The sequence below is a fragment of the Oculina patagonica genome, chromosome 14, assembly GCF_052425735.1.
Source record: "Oculina patagonica isolate OP01 chromosome 14, crgOcupat, whole genome shotgun sequence".
In the NCBI taxonomy this organism is placed as follows: Eukaryota; Metazoa; Cnidaria; class Anthozoa; order Scleractinia; family Oculinidae; genus Oculina; species Oculina patagonica.
In genome coordinates, this window is record NC_135771.1 from 5,940,020 (window position 1) to 5,965,380 (window position 25,361).

A 25,361-nucleotide genomic window follows, 5' to 3' on the forward strand; every position below is an offset into this window, starting at 1 on the left:
TTCGACGTTTTCAATAGTTTAATCCAAATTTGAAGTTAACTTACAAGTCCTACAAAATTTTGCACTGGTGAAAAGTTTGTGTAGCCCAAAAAATGCTTATAGCCAACAAAAACCTTGTTGGATGTTTTAACTTAGGAACGTTCATTTCTTTTACGTCCTATTTGTTTGGTACAAGCTGTAAATTTACTTACAAGGCAATTACAAATAATAAGCTATTTTATATTATTATCTACTCAATCCAACCATTTATTAAAACCAACAGGGTAAATATTGTAATGTTTCGTTAGCAAGCTATCCATTGGTATTTGTATAACTGAACTGGTATAATAAAGAAAGACCAATCGAAACCTAGTTTATTTTTACCTTGCGAATAACAGAAACAAAAGTCTGCTTGGTACGTTAAGTAAGGGCACCTCAGAATTTAGTGAAAAATCGTCATTACTGAATTGATAAAACACAAAAGTGACGGTTATGAGAACGATTCATATTGATCGAACCACTTCTCTAAAGTGGGCATACGCTCATGGCCCCGGTTTTACTTCAGGAAAAATACAAAGACTTTAACACCGTAAAAAATCGGCCTCGGTAAACAACGATTTAAATCTAGATTCAAATGACACGCTCATTTACTTGCTGTGTCCGATTATTAGAGGTTCAGAAATAGGTAACGCCTTGCTTTAACAGTGCCCACTGAAGATTATCCTAAAATCCTCACTATTTCTAAAACCCTCTCTTGGCCAGTTCAATGCATGGCACATGTATGGAAGTGACAACAACAAGCTGCAGTAGTTTACTCGAGGTGGATCCACTTGCGATGGGGGTCAGGGGCCGGGCAAGACATCACCTATCTGAGAATCCTTAAGGACAAACACTATTGGCCTGAAAGTTTGAGACGAGTGTTTAATATCCCGGTGCGTGCACGAAGCATGCATTGACACAGAGAAGTTGAATCTTTTTCTTACTTTGTACAACTGACAGGGTGTGGGGGCTATAAATTAAACCTTTTAAGGTGTGGGATGGGGGTTATTTAGAGAGACCACTATCTTTTTTGTGAAATGGTGTGCCCTGTCCGATTACAAATAGTTTTGATCATTTCCCTTACACCTTTACAAGGCTACACTGAAAAATATCTGGGAGAAAACAGTTTTGTTTGAGCGTGTGATCGAAAAAGACTTTAAACGCCTGCATTGCCGTTATTAACAAACTTCTTTATTATTTACGACGATTGAGTGCATAACTTTTTTTAATAACATTGTTTACGTTTTTGAGAATAATATTTCTTCGTCTTTGAACTGATATTACACGTTCACGGTGGCTTTTGAAATTTCAAATTTTACGTGACAAAACTCTCTACCTTTCGATTCAATAAATTTCGATAACAAATCTACAAAACAAAGCCGACTTCTTACAAATTATTTCATAACGACATTATAATTGAATAGTCACAAGTTTTCTTTATAAATTCTACAAAAGAAGCAATCTTGTTATGAGCGAAGCATACAACGAGTTTCTCTTTACAATGACTACACCTTATTTTTAGTTTCACCTGGTTCTACATGACTCTATTTCACAGTGTGCAATGTTGGTGTACGTGAATAAACAGAATTGTACATTGCATGGATCATATTAAATTGCATTAAAGTGCATTGAAACCTTGGTCTTCTTAATTTTACAACTAATAAATTGTTTATTCCTTAGGATAGTTGTCAGTAAAGGCCATGTTAAAGTGCCAAAAAGGGTCTCCATAACAAATATGTCATTGAGAGCCTTCACACCATGGCACAAAAATTTGACTTAAATCTATCGCCCCTAACTTTACCACATTGATTACTTGAAATCAATCCTTAATAATAAAAATCCGAATGACAAAGGCGTTGGCGGTGGCAGTCACAAAAAAGAGGCTGACGAGAAACCTGTTTAGTTGTGTCAAATACAGACTAGTCTTAAAACAGTGGTTTAAAATTATAGGGAAAAGACATGGGAGGCCCATGGATGGTGTTGGTATTTGAATCTCATTTGTAAATGCTGAAGCTCATAATTTAAGACCATAGCGTGACGAATGATCTTGACAGGAATACTTAAAACAAATTGATAATCTACGCCAACGATGCACATTCCCCCCTTATATTATTCTCTTTTGTTAGCCTTGTCATAATGACAACAAATCAACCAAATTTTGATTCATCGTCTTCTGATCCGACCAAAATTTTTAATTGACAGACAAAGCCATTTAAATTGTGATAATCTAGCTAAGGTACATAATTAAACCTATAATTATCATATCATAATAAAGTTCCTCAGTTATAAGCAAACATACGTTGCCTAATATGCAATGCTTTTTGGTCTCGGTTGGCGCCCAGTGTTGCTCTTCTGCGACGTGCCCGAGGAAGACTGGCGAACACTGGAGTCATCTTGCCATTTCAAGAGATCCACGTTTCCAATGCTGTTTGGTCTGATGCGTTTCTCACTCTTTGCTCGACGTAGCACTGGTTCACTGTCACCCTTTTCAAACGCAGCAAACATGCTCATATTAAGTTTTTTGGGAACCGGCTTTTCCTCCGCTGTGGAAGACTAGAACAAGAATATTACAGACGGTTTAGTTGCTACATTGTAACATTAAACGGTGTCCGCGAACACAGAGACAAATGGGTCACATAAAACAGCGACGTCAGCTTGTCTTCAGAAAAATCAGAACCAATGTTACTGCTACGCATAAATTCTCCACTCTTTTCTTCTCGAAGTAAAATACTTATGTAAACTATTGTTGCATAACTTGACGTTGAATTGCTGCTTTCTTCCTTTTTCTAGACAATTCGTTTTCTCGTCATAGCTTTTATAACAGGGAAGGTGCATTATGACGTTTCGATTACAAGGCTCTATTAATCCTCTCCCCCACTCTCACCCCGTTGTCTCTCTTCTTTCTCTTTTCAGTCCCCCTCTAGACTCCAATACTTTTCGTAACTTTTTTATAGACCCCTTCAGTAGCAATGAAAGAAAGGTAAATGAACGTGTTATTGTTGTACTTAGAAGGCCAGTTGGTGTTTTCAAAGTTGAAGCAAGAACTCACAGACTTTTCTTTTTAGTTTCGACGTGAAATAACTTGTAAATTATTAAAATATTTTATACACACCTCAATTGGTCTATCTTCTTCTTGTGTTTCTTTACTTGTCTCCCGCCTACGAGTAAACAATAAAGAAATGAATTTCTGCCTTGGAGATACAAGTCTTATTTGATGTATCTAAGTTTAATTTTTCTCGAACGTCCACCTGAAAATCTCAACGTAAACCCCAATATTATATGTAGCGTATTTTCTCGATTAAATGCCGGGTACCGAATAAACACCGGGTCTCCAAGGTGGAGTCGAAAACAGGCCTATCAGGTATTTATTTAAGGTGTGATGAGCTGTAGGTATATTGGCAAGATATATGTTTGTGAAAAATAATCAATAAAAACCGTTAATAAAAATTCGGCTCGAATGAACTACAGGAGTCAAATTAACACCAAGTCAACCAGGCTAAGCTAAAAATAAACGCCGGAAGCGTTTAATCGAGAAAATACGGTATGCTTCATATCATGCGAAAGTCCAAGCTAAAGTACCTTTCTTCCCTTGTATGGGAAGCAGGTTGCCCTCTCCCAGAATTTCAGTAGTAAAAAATACGACTTCGATCCCTTTTTAAATGCCTTCTTCTTATCCTTAGAACGTGAAACCAAAAAAGTAGGTTACAAATGATGAAGGATAACTAGTTTAAAATATTAAACAATTCGTGGTATTTACCTGTCTACAGAGTATTTCCTGTCTAGCGACTGCCCCTTGTGGCTGACATCACCGTTCATGTCTTTCTCGTGTGGAACAGATGACACGCTGTCAGTAGAAGTACTTCGAGGACTGTCAAGTGAATTCGTTGAAGATGATCTGGAACCTTTGGTTTTGCTAGACTTGCGATGAGAATCTGAACCAGTCTTCTTTCTTTCTCCTTCAAACTGTGAACGAAGGTCTTGCGGTAAACGACCAACACTGACTCCTTTGTCGGGTCTTTCTGTTACTGTCTCGGGCTCTTTGGGTTTTGATGTTCTTTTTTCGATGGATATTTTTCGCGACCTTTCCGAATCTGACTCTGTTGAAGATGCTGATTTTCTCCTGGATTCTGTTGCCTCAGCACGGTCGCTTTCAACTGCATAGCCCTTTTGTATTTCCAATTGCCTCCGCCGCTCGCGTTCCTCCATTCTCACCCTGGCCAACTCCTCTTCTTCTTGACGCTTTCTCTCTTCTGCCACTCGTCTTGCCCGCTCAGCTCTCTCGTCAGCCTCTTGCGACCTTGAACTCAAGAACTTATCGACATCAAGTCTCTTGCCTGTGTTAATCCTTTTCTCGTATTCGGCATCTTCTTGCGTCACAGCGGGACCCCTTCGGTCAACATCAGTCTCGTCTAGATTCACTGGAGCACTCTCCACGTCTTGCTGGCTTTGGACACTCACAACTTCTTCGACTTTCTTTGGCGCCTTCTTGCGAGGTTGTGCTTTTGGAGCGACTGTTCCTCCTTGCTGAAACACGGAGAACTGTTGGTAGTTTAGTTTTCCAACACCCTTGGGTTTGTCGCTTTCTACTTCATTTCTGTCGAAATCCAAACTTTCCTCCTCATCAAGCAATCTTCTTCTTTCTTCCTCCTGGCGAAGCAGTTCTGTCTCTTCTCTTTCTCGTTGCAGGCGCAATTTTCGCTGAGTCGTCTCTGCATCGTCCATTCCCAGAATCACAACACTTTCATCTCCATAGCTCATCGATGGAGCAGCCTGAACTTCATCTCTTTTTTCAACAGTAATCGAACTTTCTTTTGTTTTTCTCGGTTTTTTAAGCTGGCTGCTCCACCATCGTGTTCAAAGAGACTGAATTTATCGGCAGCAAGCTTGCTTCTTCTTATTTCTGAGTCACTTCTTTCACGCTTTTCAGCACTGGAATCATCATTTTCCCATCGCTTTGAATCTTCACCCTTGATTCTCAACATTTCATTTCGCTCTTCTCTTAGCCGTTGTTCTTCTAATTCTCTAGTTCGCCGCGCGTTGTCTTCTTCTTGCTTTTGTTGTTGCTTTAGAAACCACTCCCTGTCAAGTTTACCCACACTCTTTCGCTTATCTTCATACATTTCGTCTTCAGTAAGACCTCTTTCTAAATCTTCCTCGTAGGGACTGCTTTCGATTAAATCAACAGATGTCATCTGAACAGTTTCAACTTCGCGTTCCGGTACCTTGTATTCTTCTGTCTTCCTCTTTTCCATCCGCGGTCTTGCCTTTGGCTTTGGTTCTTCCGCCGGTCTTTGCTGGAACTGCATCAGCTTGTTTGAATCAAGACGACCCACGCTGTATATATCCTTCTCACTCCGGATGACACCGTCATCATCGAAGGAACCAGTTTCGAATTTCAATTTCGCTGCTTGCTTCTGCCTACGCATTTCCTCGAAACGCATCAACTCCTCTTCTTCTTCCCTTCGTAACCGCTCTTCTTCTTCTTGTTTGAGTCTTTCAGCTTCCTCAAGCCGTCGCCTCCTTTCTTCTTCCCTATGGGCTCTCTCTTCTTCTTCCTTTCTTCTCGTCTCCTCTTCTCGGCGCATCCTTTCTTCTTCTCTGGCTCTACCTTCAGCTTCCAGACGCCTTCTACGCTCCTCCTCTTTTTTGAGTAATTCCCGCTCCTCGCGTTCGATACGTCGACGTTCCTCTTCTTGACGTTTTTTCCGCTCTTCTTCCTCCTGCTGTCGAAGGAAACCGAACTGATTTTGGTTCAATTTCTTGACATCCCTCGATTTAATTTTCACTTCGTACTCGTCATCTTCTCCTCCTTCATGAAAACTCACTTCAGGCTGAGATTCCACGACTTTTTCATCGACTACTTGAACAAGCACATCTTCTTGAACAACTGGTCTTAAATCCTTTTTGGAGTCCTTCCTGCTCTTTTCCGCGTCCGACCGTTTTCTCGGCACTGGGACTTCTTCCTTGGTTTGCTTTTGCAAGAAAGGACTGTTGTCAAGAACCAGCTTATTAACCTTCCCTTTTTTCACTTTCAGCTCAAATTCATCATCGTCATCATCACTCATCTTTTTCCTTGACATCTTCAAGATCGCTGTCGTCTTTGCGTGCTGTCTCTGTCACCGACACCCATTGCGTTTCTACTATTTCTTTATTAGGCCTTCTAGTACTGGGGACCTCTTCCTTATTTTCACTCATGAACTGAACCAGCAGATTGGGATTGATTCTTCGTATCTCTTTAGTTCGAACTTTCGCTTCGAATTCATCATCATCTGAATCCGTGTCGTCTTGTTCTTGGGATTCCTGAGCTTCTCGTTCCTGTCGTCTTTGCTCTTCCAATCTTGCTCTTTGAATTTCTTCTTGCTCTTGTTGTTTTCGCCTCTCCTCCATTTTACGCCACTCAGGAACGTCATCGTCTTCACTCTCGTCTTCATAACTTTCCAGCGTGGTTGACTCGTAGGTACCGATTTCGGGCTGTAAAAAATAATAACAAAAAAACCCAATTGTTTAGATGATATCACTTTGATAACTTTAAAGAGGTGTTCACTGACATGTCCAAATGACTCAACGTAAAGCTCTCTTTGTAGTTGAATACATATTTATTCTACAATCTAACGCAAACGTGCGGATTTTTTAGACATTAGTAATATTCCGGGTGATATTTTGTGGGTGAAGCATGGTATAGGATGAGTGGCAATATATTTTGTGGCCATGACAAGTGTAGGTGTGCCGTAATTGCTTGTCGCGGTTCAGTTACTAGGTGTACTAGCAAGAAATGCGATGCGTTTCTTTGAGGTGTTCTCCTTTTTTAAAGGGTGCATTTGTTAAGTAGCGGAATAGATTGTGATCTATTTAGAACAAGGGTGTGAGGTATGCATGCAGTGTTGCAAAAAGATTATCTTTCATGATGTATTTGCAATCTCCCCGAACAACATTATTTAACATTATTCAAGAATCGCTTAAATTTTAGGTTTTAACTTGATTTTAAATTAGATAATTGTTCATAGAAGATTTTTAATTTTTAGTACAATGAAGAGGGCCGCAAATTTATTAGTTGAAAAACTATTACATGTCACCCTCGTAAAATAAAATTTGATTGATTGATTGGTTGATGAAAATAGACACAGCCACTAAAATAACGAAAGGCGGCCATCATCATGCTATTAATGTAAACGTATGATTGCGTTCGTATGGATTGTTAAGGACCGCCGCATGCGTGGTGCGATATATGAATACCTCATCTGGCTCTTCTTCCCACTCTTTTCTTGGCGCTGACTCGACGGTGCTGCGTTGGACATTTTGTACGTAACGTTCTTCTTGCACAGCAATTCTAGAGGGAGGTGGGACATCCCTATGTGGGACAGGGATAGTATCTTCTTCCTTTGCTTGCAGGAAAGGCATGTCATCAAGCTTCAACTTCCTAATTTGCTTACTCTTCACTTTCTCTTCGTATTCATCTTCGACTTCTCTTTCTTTTTCCCTTTCAAAGCCGTCTTCAAAAGAGCTGTCGACAACAGATGTCGATTCGGACACCTGGACACTGGATCTATTTATTTTCTGCTCTTTGGGTTTCACCGACTTGAGAGGCTTCTCAGGTTCTTTGTCTGGCACTTGCATAAACAGACGCAGAATATTGGGATTTATCCTCCTGATCTCCCCTGTGCCCCCTTTCGATTCAAACTCATCATCGCTTGAATCAGATTCCTCTTGTAAATCTTCATCCACTGCCTCACGTTCTAATCTTCTTTTTTCCTCCAATCTTGCTCTTTCAATCTCTTCCCGTTCTTGTTGTCTCCTCCGCTCCTCCATTTTCCTCCATCCGGGAATTCCGTCATCTTCGTCACTTTCCTCTTCGTAGACGTGGCTGTAAAGCGCTGAGGTATCAGGCTACAAGTGATGAACATAGTTTAACTAAAAGTGTTTAGCTACCCATTTAGTACGTTTGCATTCCTTCTCTCTCGAGCACAGTCATGCCAGGGGGGGGATATTGAGCCATGCAGTAAGCAGGCACACAGCACAAGCAGAACGAGGCAAAGATAAAGCTAACTGGTGCATACACACCCCAAATATTGAGCCATGCAATAAGCAGGCACACAGGCAAAGAGTAAACTTATTGGGTGCACAACCATTCTAGATATTGAGCCATGTAGTATGCAGGCACACAGCGCAGGCAGGACGAGGCAAAAATAAAGCTTACTGGTGCATAACCATGCAAGATAATTATCAAGCCACGCAGAACACACGGCAGCACAGGCAGGACGAGGCAAAGAGAACGCTTATTGGTGCACAACCATGTCATATATTGAGCTATGAAGTCAAGCATGCGCACAGTGCAAGCAGAACGAGGCAAAGCGTAAGCTGGTTGGCGTTTTAAACAAGTCAAGTGTATGACTATCACGAGCAAAATGCTGTTTGCTGGAACGTTTGTGTTTATTACTAACAGCCAACAGGTATAAACTTGTGTTGTTAAAGACAGTTATATTTTTAATAAATTTAACAGATTATTATAATTACTACGTACACGATACTGACACTTGACTCAACTCTGCTTACTTTACTTGTTATGTTTTAAAAAAGGTTACGGTGATTTAATTACATAACACTTAATACAAAATACCTGCACATTTACACTACTTACACTACAAAACAATTACAACACGATACTCATTTAGATTACAGAAGTTAACAGAAAATACTTACATTACTTACAATTAATTTTACACACACATTTACAGGGCCAGACACAAAATTTAAGTCGTATTAAATTAAGGGTTACAAATTTACACTATATCATAGCATGCGCGTTGCGAAGGTTTATGTTCATTAATTGATTTGCATTGTGATGTATATGCCCCACTTAAGACCGTCATCAATTAGCAGATGTTAGAATGCAATCAGAGTGCAGAAATAATAAGTTGCAGTCTGTCCTGTTGTTGTACAATGTGATTAAGAGGATCATGTCATGCTTAATGCTCACGCACAAAGCGCCACATTACTTAAGCAAAGGTTTTTCCGTTTTTAAATTATTCCGCCTTCTAACCAGCAACGTAGGAGCCACCGTATGGACACATATATGCATGCAGCACCCAGCTAAACCTCCGTTCATGTGTTGAATGTGTAACCGTAGAGTCCCTCTTATAACCTCTCCACTCCAATAGTCTGGAAACAGTCATAACCCCCTCCCCCCCACCCCACAGACACACACTTCACTAATCGAAATCTCTCTACAGAACATCATGCGTTTCAAGGTCCATTTGCTATGCACATTCAACAGGAAATCCTTCTTGACTTAAATCCCACTAAAAATCGCCACGTTAGATATAAGTCCAGTTCCCTCCCCTCCCCCCTCAGAAATAAGCCCCGTGGTTACAAGTCCCCTGGTGGATTTAACCCAAAACGTGACATCCAACGTCTGTCTGTTTGCCTACTTGATGTCACTAACCGTCACGCAATACATGCATGTTTGTCTTGCACCTGCCTTCATAGAGTAAATCGTAACGTGTTTGAAACATCACATATGCATTGTAAGGCTTTTACTCACCTCTGTTTCTGTCTTGACTTCGCTAACAGGACTACAAAGAAAAATATAATCCCAAATTAGCATGAGATCTGGGTACTATGTTCAATACCATAAAATCCCTATTCTTTTCTCCTCCATCGCCTGCGAGCAGGCTTTCCAGCTTGACCCGCGCCTTCTGCAGTCGTGTCTTTGCCTTTTGAACCGCGTACGTTGCCCCCGAAAAGAGAGAGAGCCTGCTCGCAGGCTAAGCTATCTCATCCACTGCTAAAATGATTAGTAAAGTGACCGTAAAGAGAAATCATTTCCGCCCTTATGGTGTAGAAATGTTCTAATGTAAATCTCTTCTCGTTCTTTCGGTTACCCTGGGTACCAGAGGGTTTTTTCTTGTTTGAGAAACGGAAACACAAGTCCTTTACACTTGTAGACGCCCTATTCTCTGCACATCACTCAAGCAAGGTTCCATCTACTGGGTTCGGATAGGAAAAGTTTATTCCTTGTCAATTTTGGGAAGTTCTCGGGAAAAGTTAGTTTGAATTGCCATGGGAACAACGGCCTGAGAGAAGGTAAGAACAAAAGGTACTCAAGTTTCAATACATTTAGAGCGGTTTTCACTTGAAAAATTAGTGGCTAAATCTTGCTCAGAAAAAAAATCGCTAAAATTAGTAGCCGCTAACAATATTATGGGTGGAGGGTTGTCCAATACACCCAAACTGGGTCGATTCGACTATTTCACTTTACGATTCGACTCAACGGAGGTCGATTTGAGCGAGAACCATCCTTGTTCCTTTTTTAGTAGTCTGTTCTTATAAGGATTGTCTCAATTTTAAGATCATTTTGTTCACAGTAAAAGAAACTTAAGGCAGTCCCTGTAACGATGTAACGCTCTTGTCACATTTAGCCCGGCAGTTCAAAGGTCACAATCATAACACTCGTAACGAAGAAGCACTTACCTAATTTCTTCAATTTCAGGGTCTTCCCTTTTAGGCTCCTGAACTTTAAATTTAACAGGTGCAGAGGTCGTCTGCGTTTTCTTTGGCGCTGGTTTCTCTTCCACATTACCGGGTGCTTGTTGAAAGAGAGCCGCAACATTCAGCTTTTTGGGTTGGAACTGCCCTGCTCGTTCCCAGTGCTTCTCCTCTTCTGTTAGGTGGTGGAACTCGTCCGAGTCCACTCGAGGTATTCTCTCTTCTTCGCTTTTACTTTCGCTCTCACTCTCGTTTTCACTTTCGCTCTCGCTCTCGCTCTCACTGCTACTCTTAGCATCCTGGCTCTCAGTTTTGATCTCTACTTGGATTGGCTGGAGAGCAAACAAAAGATAAATTTCAATACATTACACCCGCTTGCGCAACATGAAACAAGGCTCTCTCTTTATCCCGTCCCAGGACCAAAAAGGTCAGACAACTGCCAACGAGGTTGGAAATGGTAAACTAAAGGCTCGCAGTTCTCGGATTTCCCGCCGTTTTTGAACAGGAGAAGGGAGAAACGTGGCGAAAAATTTAGAGTTTGTATGGGAATCGAACGCAATCCGATAAAATCCTGAGAGCTTAAAACATCTAGAGAAAGTTTTTGACGATCAAATTTATATGTAAGTATCATGGGATGTGTTATATGTAAGTTCTCCCACGGACTCCCACTTGCGAGCAAATTGGAATTAAACAACAACAAAAATAGAAAACAAGTAGGAAAAGTTACCTCTGGTGAACTTGCTTTCACTTGCCCGTTGCTGTATATAAGTAAAAAAAAAAAATAAATGAATGTTTTAATTACATTTTATGAAAGTAAACGCAGTCTTGTGGTTGAAAGAACCGCTAGTACGTGTAATATAAATGTTAAAGTGATCTACAATATCAATAACTAAATAAGGAATAAAAATGATTAAATGTGGAACAAAAACAATACGGTAATAATTTATAATTAGATTAACTTTGATTTGGGGGATAATGAGCGCAAAGTAAGCGGAAAGAATGACGTTTCCGGCGATGTTATCATTCATAGGTAGAAAAAGTGGTTTGATACTAGTATACAAATAGGAATCTAAGCTGCGCATAAATAGTTCTATATTGAGTATTTGACTGTTAATTTAACTTGAAAAGTTAAACTATGTCAGAATCGTGTCTTTGAAACGTTAAATTTGTACGTTAATAATTAAGAGGAAATCCGCCAGGACTTCGAGTAGTTATTGGACAAAATTATGTACCAAAACTATTTACACCTGATTGCAAGCTTTTGTGTTACTGCTTCAAATATCTTATCGAAAGAAATCTTTTCTAACAACACCACACATCGAAAACACATTTTGAAGTTCCGGCTGAATTCCACTGAATCGCTTAAAAGATGTAAGCTTTTGCCCATAGCTTGTGAACTTTAAATATCATTTTCTCAGACTCTGATAAGAAATTTTGTACCAGAATTATTTCCACCTTATTGCAAACTTTTTTTTACTGCTTCAAATATCTTATCAAAAAAAATCTTTTCTAACAACACCACACATCGAAAACACATTTTGAAGTTCCGCTGAATTCCACTGAATCGCTTAAGACGAATTTACAAAATGGCTACACGTGAGATTTTGCCCAAACCTTGTGAACTTTGAAATTCATTTTCTCAGGCTCTGATAAGAAATTTTGTTGGTGTTATCACGGATAATTACTTACATCTTTACCTTTTATTAAGGGTAGGAAATAACGCAATAGGATTTAAATTATTCTGGAAATTGATTTTTGTCCAACTTTAATAAATTTACTCGACTTCCTAGTGGATTCCGTCTTAAATTCATTCATAACAAGCATGGGAAAAACAGTGTACTAAAGTCTGCGTGCACGCTCTGGAAAAAGAAAGTGTTTGTTTTGGTTTGTTTGTTGTTTTTTTTTTTACTAAAAAAATGGCTAAGTTAAGCCGGCGTACAGCCGTCCCGCTCCGCTCAAAAAAATTGCGGAGTTTTTTACCGGAGCGGGGCAGCTGTAAGGCTAGGCCAGGGCGCCCTGGCTAGGCCGAGTTCGGTGGCTCGTGTGAAAGTAATGCGTGACAACCGGAGAAACAACCGGCGTGACAACAAGTGTGACAACCAACGTGACATGACATGACCTCGCGGATTGAAATGCTAATTCAAAACAATATACAGAAACATAACAATTAACTTTCCCTGGAATTATGATCTACAACTGTAATTGTCAACACACAGCTGTTAATTGCACCTGTACCGCGAAAAGTTCAACAACACTTTGCGTATCGAAAAATATTTGTCTGAATGTATAAAATAAAACTTCACTGTTTTAGTTGAAAATTTAACTTCCTTTAAGGGTCAATCGACCAACGCAAGGACATTAATATTGTTCATATTCCATATTCCACACTTAGCAACCGTTAGCTTTGACTTAGAGATTGTACATTTACACTAAAAATTCAAATATGTGCCATTGTTTAGTTTTAAATGTCGATGTTCTAGCCATTTAAAATTCTTTAAACAGGTGTGAAACTCAAAACCACAAATCGACTCAGGAATTCACGCTTTTAATCCCTGAACCAACACTACATGCCGTTTGAATTGACCGACATTTTTTCATCTTTGCATATATTGGCCTCGAAATCTTTTCAATACCAAGATGGCGCGTAATGCGCTGCGGTAGTGCAAACCAAAACAATAATAAGCAAACCACAATGAAAGTCAGCGACTGCGACAGTGATTAAACGCGATTACAAATATGTGATCATCAACCTTATCTGCTTCATTTTTAGTTAAACACGGAACGAATTTACCTCAAATTGTGCTGAAAAACTCTCACCTTAACTTCTCATCGGCTGCTGGGCTGTTTTGCCAGTCAAGTTTAAGTTTCGATGGTATCAAAGCAGCTTGATCGGCCGAGGTCTCCCCTTTCATCCAGTCGTAGCGACTACCGACTTTACGAGGCATAGGTTTAGGTTGTTCTTCGGCGGGTGGCGCTTCAGACTGGCCGTGAAACACAGTTTTCTGAAGCCGGCCTGGCTGGAAGTGTCCAGCGCTCTCCCATCGTTGCTCCTCCTCGGTTAGATTCGTATTCTTCTCCGCTTCAACGGACGGTCCCGACGAGGTGATGACTTCGATATCACCGACCTCCATAACTACCTCGGGGTCTTTATCTTCCAGCGGATCGAACTAAAGCGAAATAATTGTAGACCACATTAACAACAACGTTTGGTAAGCGGTTCGCCACCACTGCACAGCTTACGAAGAGCACGATCTGTAGTATTGAAGCGCGTAAACATGCGTGTTATGCAAATTTGCTTCAGAGTCTCTTCAAATATAAGTGCGAGAACAGACAAGGTGATATTAATTATTGTTTGAGAGGGCTATTTGGTAAAAAATTAACTAGCAGTGTAACACATAACGCCATACTCAAAACTTGACGTTTTAATATTTGAATAGACAATAAACGTCTTAAGAAGTCTCCAGACCGTGTAAGCGTCAATATGAATTGGTAAACAAAGTAAAAAAGTTTTCAATATCCTGCAAACTTATTATAATAAAATAAAAACATGGAAAATCTGTCAAATAAAAGCGAAAATTTAAGGCGGCAATAAAACTTTTACAGCTGCATATACTGATGTACGAGACGGAAAAAATGTACAATTTCTGCAATTTTACAACAACAATACAAACACTTTTTACAGCTCCAATTAAAAAAGATAAACATAATTTTATGTTTTGAAAACACTTCGGCATTTTAAAGAAATACCCAAAAATATTGACCTGGCTATGGAGTTATAAGACAACTCAAGCTGAAGGACCTAGTTTACGTATAGATCACACATTATTCTTATTTGTTTAAAAGTTTTTTAATATTGTATAATTTTCGAGGCAACCTTTCTGTTATATAGACATCCAAAGTTTGCCTCTTGCCTTTATTATTTTTTTTGGATACATACCATTAAAATTAAACCTCCCAAACGTAAATTATTATATTGTACTTTGCAGTGCTTGTTTATGTTTGAATCTCCTGGGAAAACCTAGCCAAAATACAAAGCATGGACACTTATGAAAAAATAATTCGATCATCGCATCTTTTGAGCTGCGAAAATCAGCCCTATACAACGTTTACGCCAGTAAACTGGCCAAATAGTCGATCTGGCTTACAACTGTGACAACTGCCGAAGTGATGTGATAACAAACCACACTTAAGATTCTTTGTTTTGGTTGGTTTTGTAATTTCTATACGAGAATTCACAGTTTGATCAGTCAGATTAGCACAGGCAACTGTTCGCTTCTAGAACATGCAAAAACATGCAAACGCGCTCTCGATTTTTTTTATGGTGCAGTAGCACATGATCATTTTTTCCCACAAACTGTTCGTCAGAGTTCTTTGATCGACCTGAACTAATGTTGAGCAAGCGAACAAAACCACGCAAGAGGCAAAACTGTAATTGAGACAAAAAATATACCGTACTGCAGTGTTGAATTTCGTTGTCAATGGCGAAGAGCAAAGTTTAATTCCTGCTCCTTTGAAGAGTCTGTGAAGTTTTGGAAGATTTTAATCAGTTAATTCTGCAACGGACCTACTTTTTCCTAGGCGAATTTACTTTTGTTTTGGTTACGCAACGAAACGATACAAATCCAACTTTGGTTCCACCATTAAACTAAAAAATAACAAAAGACGATCATTTTACTTACCAAAACAGTCTTTTTTTCTCGTACTGTGGCTGTGTAGCTCTGATCTTCAGGCATCACTTCATCGTCTTCAAACGACAAGACATTCGTTTGAGGTTCAGCGAGCGACTCCCACATATCCATTAGAGAGCGCCTCTTTTCCTTCATTGACATTTCCTGGACTGGTTCGTCGACTCGTGGCTTTACATCGTTCGCTTGTTTCTTAGCTTTAAGTTCTTTCGCCGCTCGTCGCTGGTTCTCCTCGATCCTTCGCTTTCGCTCTTCGTGCTCTCTCTCGCGGCGTCTTCGATCTTCCTCGGCAGTGTTGTTAGCACGAGCTCGGTTGTCCCAAGTTGAGATTGGCTCGATGGCTGGCGCAGATGACATGCCTGAAATCTGTTTAAACCAGATCACATAAAGACAAACCGATTTACAACAACACTGTTAACGATATGTAGTTAAGGATACGGTGGAGTTCATAAACGAATATGATACCATAAGCCTAACGGTTATGCAGATTAGATGATACCAGCTTAGGACCGCTTTGGGATTAAACATGCATTAATTTTAGGCACTTATTGTTTTAAACTAACCGACGTTAATTGTTATTGCATTTTATTGGACAAAAGCACACCTCGGAGGTGTAAATGAATTAGACTCGACACTCGTCCAGGAACATTGAGTGGTATATGTAGACCCCAAAAGAAGGCATTTATTTGGTCAGGGTTTGTCCAAAAACCATATTTCAACGGGCAAAAAATTGATAGAAAGGTGACCAGGAATCATAAAGAAAAGAAAAGTTCTTTTACATAATGCGCTGATTAAGCTTATGACTTTCTAAAACCTGGTCAGTTTGTTTACGAACTGGCGTAGAGTCTCTTTTTTTGCCATCTCTATTTTTATACGCGCACCAAACCTACAGTTCTTCTGCTCTTTTTACAAGAAAATTAAAGTAAGGCATGCGCTAAATGATATTCAAGCTTTGCCGGCTATGTTCGCTTTCTTGCGGTTGACCCATCGATTGTCAGGGATCATATGAAATCCGTCTCGATCTTTCCCATTCTGAACTATCCTTGTTCTTTTTGGTTTAAATATTATAACTGTATGGTGTTTTTCTACGTTAAAAAAAGGAAAGAAAAACAGTATTTGGCGGTTTTCTTGACTGACTACGATTTTGCACATGAAAAATCATGACTTAATTATCATGACAGAGCACCTTTCAGTTGTCTTCAACTACAAACATCTTTTTCAGTTTTTTGAATTATTGCATTTGCTATGACGTCCACATTAGGAGAATTTGGTTTCCAACTAAGGCGTCTATGGTGGTGTCTGCATGCTCCTTATTTCTCACGACTTAAAAAGAATAATTTTGGATGTCCATTTGTGTGGACTGCCACTATTGTCTCAGCATTCGAAATCTATGGATCATGTCGTTTAGGAGAGTTTCTTACCTCATCAAGGTCAAGAATGTTGCCGGTCAAAACTGGTGTACTCTCTACTTGTTCCTTCTGAACAACAGTTATAGGTGCTTCTATCTCAACAAGATGCATGGGCCTGGGGAACATCTCTCCTTCAGCACTGTCAGCCCTCTTTCTGAATCCTTGACTATGAACAGGGTCCTTTTCGGGCACGGACTCAGGTCCATCTGTGGAATCATCCCAGCTCATCAGGTTCACAGAAGCCTCAACCGGTTTGACTTGTGTCACGAAAACCTCGTCGTCCACTAGTTTATCCGGTTTCTCGACCTTTTTCAACTGGATTGAATAACTCTCCTTCCTCGTTTCTGTCTGCTTCTCTTCTTTTTGGGGATCTGTTTTTGGAACCTTTGCGGCATCTGCACCGGACGTGTAGCTCGACAAGTCCTCTTCGCTTCCAGAAGACTTCTTTAAGCTCAACTCCTCGGCTGTTAAACGGCGTTTGTTTCGTTCGCTACGACTTCTTTGCTTCTTCGTAGGGTCATCCACTGGACTTTTTGACCCGTCCCTCGGACTCTCGGCTTTTGGAGAAAGATCCTTCCTTTCTTCAGAGGGTCTTCGTCCCTGGGTTTCCATCGATCCTGATGGCCCTCGTAGAAGCAACCGCTCTCTTCTCTTCTCCATTTCTTTGATCTTGTCCTCTAAAGAGTCGTCAGAAGTTGTTCTCGTCGTTCTCTGTTTGGAGGAGTCACTCCGCTTCCTTTCAACAGGTTCTTGCTCGAATCGCTTGCGACCCTCTTCAAACTTAGCTTTCATAATGTCTCCAGCTTTCTTTAGGTCTTCCTCATCTCCGGCGTCGCCTTCACGACCTTGGCTTCTTGACCTCTCCTTGCCATTCAACACAATGGTTTGTTCTGTACTGTACTGCACTGGTTCCATCGAAACCGTCACGTCTTCGGACACCTTGTCAGGTTTAGACGAGGAGTCCTTAGCTTCTGTGGTTTTTCGAGGCTTCTCGTCTGAGCGAAGACGAAAACGATACTCCACTCTCTCCGTTTTCTTCTCAACCACAGTATTTTCCTTATCATCATCTTGTGCTTTCCTATAACAGCCCGTCTCCGGATCGTACACCATCATTTTCTTCCTCTGACTCCTTGCTTGCTGTTCCTTTTCAGTAGCAACACCCTCCATGTCTTCGGAATCCGTTTGATCTGTGATTTCCTTCAATGGAGCGTTTTCCCTCTCAGGCGATTGTATTATAACTTCTGTTCTGTACTTTGTAATAATCTCAGTGGTTGAAGATGTGGAATCTTGATTTGTCCTCTGAGTTTCCAAAAGCTTCTCTTCCCGAAGCAGTCTCTCCGCTTCTTGTCGAATATATTCTCTTTTCTCCTTTTCCTCCTGAATGCGTTGTTCCGCCTGTCGTCTTAACTCTTCCTCTCGCTGCTGCTCTTCTTTAAGCTTAGACGATGTCTTCTTTTTTAATTCCTCAGCTTTGGACTGTTCCTCAAGCAGCCTTTTCTCGGCTTCACGACGGATCTCTGCTTGACGCTGTCGGTATTTCTCGATCCTCTCTTCGGCTTCTTTTCGGATTCGCTCCTCGCGATCGTGGATCTCGTTTATCTTTTGTTCAGCTTCTTTACGTATCTCCTCTTCACGTCGCACCTGATAGTTGTTAACGCGGTCGTCTGAAAGAAATAAAGTGGAAAAGAAGAATGTTTAATAGTTTTACTATTCGGTAGAGTGAAGGGGGTTTGAGGAGCTAAGTCGAGGATGGCGCATCTCGAACGAAATAGCATTTTAATGTCGTCCTTTGCAATCCACCTCAGTCAATCTTCCTTAATCGTAACCATCTTTGTATATTTTCGGTTCATTGTTTCCTCATAAGTGTTTCTCCACTTAAAAATACTCAGTAACGTGAAGTTTCCTTCGATTTGAAGGTCATTTTGTGCATCGAAAAATATTAAATATAAGGGAAAAGCTCCTCAAAATCATTAACCATTTCACCCACTTTAAAGGTTGTCACTCTCTAGTAGAAAGAAGGATCGCAACTATAATAACATTTTGATTGTTTTTAACCATTATCACCCCTTATTACAATGTCTGGATTACAGTGACAATGTTTGGGTTGTAGAATGCATGCACAATGTTTGCGTTTAAGTGCCCACAGATTTTGTTAATTGACCTTTCAAAAATATCTTTGTGTATGACGCTTTCAGGACGATTTCAGTATAATTGGTCAGCTTTTTTCAAATTCTCATCCTAAAGGCTGGCAGAAAGCGATATTGAGACCTGATATATAGACGCAGCTTAGGTTCGAGTAACGATACAAACGCGGTCTTTATGCTTTGATAAACTATTTAAAAAGTAGACAATTTAACATCAGTAATTTACACCAAACTATTCCAAGAATGACGCTGTTATTTCAACGAAGTTTAGATCGTGTTCAATAAGAAAGCCGTGACCAAACAAGATTTGAGCCTATAGCCACTCTTATTACCACACGTCTCAACGCGATCTACGTGCCACTGTGGCTAATCCACCGAATTTGCTAATAAAAACAATTTAGCCTTTCCCTTGTGTCGGTCAACAGAGTCCAGTGTAAAACCTTAATTCAGCCATAAACCAGGTCTATGTTGGGCTTTGTGAAAAAAAATCAAGTCGGCCGTAGGGTTACTTCAAAAATTTCACTGAGGCATTCAGTGTTCACCGTACGCAATGCAACAAGATCTTGATAGGATGTGAATAGCGCTTGGTAACCCATGATATCCATACTTCACTCGGTTCGTTTCTTATCCCGTTCTGTTTTTTCTTCTTTAAGTTTTGTTTTCATTTTTTGTACAGACGAAAAGTCGCATTTTTGTTGACAAACAGTTTACTAGTTGTTTACTCGTGAGGAAAACAACTTGATTAACTCTGATTAATCTGAAGTAACCTTTGACTTCGTTGTAAACGCCCAAATGAAACCAAATAAATTATACATAAAGTTCTCGCCCTTTTTGGGCTGCTGAAAGATGCCGCAAAGTCTGAATTACAGTTTTTTAAACAAAAAGCCTAAAAATTTGATAAAATTGTAATTTAGGTGTAGGCCAATAAAAAAATTTGTTTGAGAGTCAGCTGTATTTAAATTACATACAAGTTCCGTTACAAGCAAGCACTCTTCGTATATATTAATCTTGATTTTAAAAATATGCGCTGACGGCGAACGACCGCGCAAGATCGTATACGAATTATATATCTCTTGAAATAAACCGTTTATTCACACGAAATAGAGGTATCTGTAAGTTAAAATAGCCTTCAAGGCGAATTGTTTTGATGCAAAACCTGCAGAAGTTCTGCAGATGAATTTGGAGTCTGCAGAAGCTCTGTAGCTGGAGTAAATATTTCAAATAAATACACCTTGCTCTGAAAAGGCTTCCGCATAAAAAAAAAGTAAATAACGATTTCAATTTTATTCACCTAGGAAAAACTGTCGACAATCTCAAAAGTTTCGAAAAGCTTCGACTTTGATAGGAACGAAAGTTTGAAAAATTGTGAATAATTAAACAGTGCTCAAGGTTTGGTTTTCTATTTTGACTTTTATGATGATTCATAACTTTGCAATTTTCGAAAGACATACTAGTTAAAAACGTTTTGTTGTAAACTTACCTACTTAAATAGAACTTCCCGTGTCTGGTGGCCGTTAAACTTTTCTGAATCTCAAACCCATTCTCAGAAGTTTACAGAACTATTCAAGATAACTATCCGAGCACTTCGGAAGTCTAAAATAACACCAAAACATTTCGACAGCTGCTGGCATAAATATCAGATACAAAGCAGTACCGTATTGGACGAATACGAAGACTTAGCGCACATAATGCAAGTCAAAACATCATTGTATGTCACAGTAAGAGAAGGAAATACCGCTACTGATTTGCATGTCGCAAGATGTTTCAAAAGTAAATATCTTCAGCAATTGTTTAACAATTGTCAGTGATAACTTTAAGATGTCCTAATTTTAGCATTGAATTATTCAGGATTCTCCTAAAGATAGCTGTGTAGAGAAATCGATCGTATGCAAAAATTCTCATGGAAAAAGAGGTCGAGTCTGCAATGTAACTGAAGGGGCAGCATATTTTTTAAAAAACAATGATAAATTAATAAACATGATCAAGAGATTCACGGCTTGAATAAACTGACACAGACCTATTGAAGTTAGTGTATGGTTAATTGTAAAAAATGTTTTGACATAACTAGACTTGATGGATCGGATAAATTCTTGTAGACTCTTCCAACTAAGGGCACAAGGCACCGTACAAACTGATCTAGTCATTGTAAGCATGTTTTTTGGTGCTTTTTTAATCGCTTAAACTATTTCAAATCGCTCTCAATTCTTGATCCAACATTTTATTGATAGTGTATAAGTCCTGTGAAAGGGTTTGAAACAAAACTCGAGATATGGTCCTAGGAAAAAATACTTGTTACTTACTCCGAAGGAGCCAAGTATCACACTGGTTTATAGTAATGAGAGATTACAAAACAATTGCAAGTTTTGTACCCCGAAGTTCAAAAGCGATTTGTGACCTTGAAAGTTGTTTAAGAAAATTAACATAACAGTAAAACTAAAGGAGAAGCCCTTGTTTGACGGATAAGAAGTTTAATTACCATCTCTTGGTTAAGTAAGATAATTATACTGGTAAGGAAACTTAACTCACGCGACCAAACGAGGACACCAAAATTATTATGAAAATCTTAACAATGTTGTCATTAAAATAACGTACGCGATTTGATATTTTTAATTTTTTAATTATCCTAGAATATTCTTTTCTTCTAAAAAATAACTTTTTTCTTGAATTAATAATTATTGCGAAAAGTGTAACTTCTGGTGTAAGCGACAGCAACTTTATGATATAAACATGTTACTTTTTAAAACTGTCAAGCGCCTTTGAACTTATGGAAATGGCGCTATATAAATCATTATTATTGATTATTATTATTGATTCTCCTCAGAATGATAAATACAAAGTTTAAAATGAAAGTAATAAGAAAACATGACCTGCTCAGCAAAGACAACACTACATAATAAACTATATATTCTCTCAACAAGTGCTATATAAAAATGTGTGAGGATCAGTAAGGAGATTTTGTATGTCGAGACTAAGGCCATTGGAAAAGCGGAGCTAAAAATATATCAGAGCAATGGAATATTTATTTGGTCGATCTAAATGCACAAGGCTGTTTCTCTAATTTTTCACAGATATTAGAGAAATGAATTGTTTTTAGCTTTTTTTAATATTTTGTTCGCCTTGCACGTTTGTTTTGTGTTACACCAACATTATTAATAAAGACTACAATCAATAATCAATCAATCGATCAATCAATCAATCAATCAATCAATCAGTCAGTCAGTCAGTTAAACAGACAGTTTTAAGAAAAGAACGAAGTTTGTTTCGAACTGAATTTAGTGTTCGTTTTTAGTACACATTCGCCTTCCCACGGTTCATGAAAATTCCACGAATCTGATTGGTAGATAGATAAAGATAGATAAAACTTTATTTTGACACGATAATAATAAAAGCTAAAAGCTTGTGGGGTCGTGTATTTAAAATTAACTATGCTAAGATTAAAATTACAATTAAAAAAAAAACCATCTAAAATTACAATTCTTATATTTACAGTAAAATTAATTATTTAATTAAATACTAACTAGACTGTTTCTATACTAAATGATTACAATAAACTGGTCTATCAGCTAATAGTCATTGATGAACCACGATCGCTAGCACGCTGCTCTTGAAGGAAAAAAGTTTTCTTTGTTTTCTGCTTAACAATAGCTTTCCTTTACAGGGTCCACTAAAACTATAAAACCTTTCGCCTGTTTACTTTAGCCTCGTAGTAATCACACCACACGAATGTAGAACTCTTCAGTGCCCTTAAAATCCCTTGGAAATCTTACTGAGCTGGGTTCAGTTATTTCAAGCACTAATGAGATATTCCTGGATAGCACTAACGTCGAATTTATGAACCAACACTGATTTCTGTGAGTGTTTCGTTTAATCTCGTTCGGCTATTGTAATCTCGGACTATACGGTAATACCATAAGACATGGAGAACTTCTTTTTAACAACACGAACGAACTTGGTGGGAGTAGCTCAACTGATCGTTAGCCATATTTCCTGTCTAGGGTTAATTCTCAGAAGGAATTCCTGGGTTATTTTCCAGCACTTTGAAATACCTTAGATTTAATTCTCTACTTTCCAGCCACTTCTGGTTTAGGCTAATCTAGGATTAGTAACTTTTCATTAAGGTATTCTGATCGAGTTTACAGTTTTTGACCTTCTAGCCCTACTTTTAAAACATCAACACCTTGTCAAACAAACAAGTGATAAGAAGATCGTGATGAATCAATATTTTCTCAGAACTTACATAAAAGGAAATGTGTGGTAACATGTAAAGAGAATTAGCAAATCGAGTAAGGGCAGAAGCTTTATCACCACAACAATAAATGTTTTAGCAAACTTCATACGTTACTGCTAACATTGTATGAGAACGTGCTAGACAAAGTCACTCTTGCAAAAAATTAATGCTGTAATAATTAAATTCAGTTTTCTTATTTGTAATAAGAAATTATGCAAATTTTATATAATAAGCTTATTTTACTAAGTTTTTTTTAAATCTCGTTTGATTTTTTGAAGGATTTGCTACCTGTTTTACAGCGTTAGTAGCTTAAATCAATGAATTTAAATTTGGCCAAGTAACTCAAAAACAGACCACAAAAACTAACCGTCACTTAGCGGTTAGTGTGCAAAACAAAAAGTAAACACTACAATATCCTTGTAATATGCATTTGAATCTCACGTCTTGTCTGTTACCCTTGAAGACAGTTTTTAGCTTTTAGTTCTGTTTGGAAAGTGTAAATCAATAGCGCATAAATTCAAAACCTGGTAAACAAAATCGAAAGTAAAGATGAACAACTCAAATTAATAAAAGACTTGATTTTTTCCCACGTGAATTAGCCCATTGTGAGTGTTTTAACGCTTGATTTCAGACAAATTATTTCTTACTATCCAAACACTTGCATGACAGATAGTAAGGTATCGAGGATTCTGAAAATTAAATTACACATCAGAAAGTCGATTACTGACAAGTAATATCTGCAATTTACAAAATCATGTTTACAGGAGAGGCGGTCTATAAATGTCGTATCGCACAGAATGACGCATATAAAGACCGCATCAACAATATTTCTGTCGATTGAGCTCCGGTCAGCGAGTACAAACAAAGGTATCCAGTAGAGATCAGACTGTACTAGTAAACGTACAACTGACCGAATGATCTAGCAACGAAACTCTTTCAAGTGAAACCCCCGTAGAAGCCATTTTGTACATGCATAATCAGATCAAACGCATACCTGTTATGATATTATACTCGCGCTTACGGACTGGTATACCCCTTCGTTCAAAGCTACTCCACTGCCGTAAAAGGTGGTGAAAACACGCCACACACACTACCGCTCGACCAAGGTCGTCCAGCCTGGTTTTCTTGCCTTGCAACTCTGCTAATACCGGGAAAAATGGTCCCTTCGGTTGCGCCGTTGCAAATAATCGCTTCTCAAATCCGTTTGTCGACTTGTTGCAAAAAGTACAGAGCGTAAAGGCCGGTTCTCCATTAGTAGTAGGTGTCGAATCGGTTTTAAGCTCCAAAGTCGCCATGTTATTCACTTAACATCCACAGATAACAGAGTGTTTTATCCCGTGTTCGAAGATTCAAACGGACTATACACGTCTTCAAAACAAACTTGAATTCGCAGAGTTTAAAACCGTCTCATTTTAACCCTCCTTGATCGCATCAAAATACCATTCAGCCATTAGATTTGTGCAAACTTCATTGAATAGCTTGTATTTACAAATGAAGAACCAGCGAGAAGCCGTGACAGGAGAATAATAATCGCAAATCATATGCAAAGCCTGGCTAATTTATGCGTGCAACGAACAGAATATAAACTACGGCAACCTTTCCGCAACCGGCCCCAATTACAGTTCAATAGAAATGGTAGTTTGGCGCGAAAACTGATCCTATTGGTTCAAAACCAGATGTTTGTTTTACGCGCGATTAGCGAACACAATAAACTACAGCACTCTTCTGACATCAATTCACTTGAGCGAACTCGCTTCATTGCTTTCGAAAGTTCTAAATAGATGCAGCACAATAATGCTGTACTATTTTTGTTATCTATAAATTTACAAAATTCCCTTATGTTTTTATTTCTCTTTCGCTATTTAATGTTGTTTTGCTTTTCATGTGCTTCGGCAATGTTGTGAAAGACATAAAAATTTGGTAATAAAAAGGGTAAAAGTAAGTGATGACTACAGTTGAATCTATTTTTAAACTAAACTTAGTCTGTCGACCTTAAGGATTTATACAATAGCTACAGCACTCCTCTGACATCAATTTACTTCGGGCAATGCAAAATCGCTTCATCGCTTTCGAAAGTTCTAAAATAATAGATGCAGCACAATAATGCTGTACTTTTTTGTTATCTATAAATTTACAAAATTCCCTTAATATGTTCTGATAGACATAAAAATTTGTTAATAAAAAGGGTAAAAGTAAGTGGGCTGCATTCAAAAGTGATGCTACAATTAAATCTATTTTTAAACTTAACGTAGTCCGTCGGCCTTAAGGATTTATTTATTAAGCAGCTAAAACAAAAGAAAACTATAATTCATTTTATACGTCCGACTGCGTGGCTGTTTAAACTTCTTTAATAAAGTCATTGGCGTTCTTACTTATCCATTTAGTTCCCCGAATT

General features: G+C 38.7%; 1 protein-coding gene across 1 annotated transcript; it reads right to left on the reverse strand.

Moving 5' to 3' along the window:
- LOC144638088 (uncharacterized) lies at positions 1 to 24,543 on the reverse strand. The gene is given in 13 exon segments (XM_078497216.1): positions 1 to 2,571; positions 3,131 to 3,176; positions 3,776 to 4,851; positions 4,854 to 6,077; positions 6,079 to 6,489; positions 7,252 to 7,902; positions 9,557 to 9,587; positions 10,486 to 10,832; positions 11,228 to 11,258; positions 13,318 to 13,667; positions 15,180 to 15,551; positions 16,607 to 18,258; positions 23,961 to 24,543. Coding segments are annotated over 13 exon segments (6,741 nt in total). The 5' UTR covers positions 24,262 to 24,543; the 3' UTR covers positions 1 to 2,322.
- Between the last annotated feature and the right edge of the window lie 818 nt (positions 24,544 to 25,361).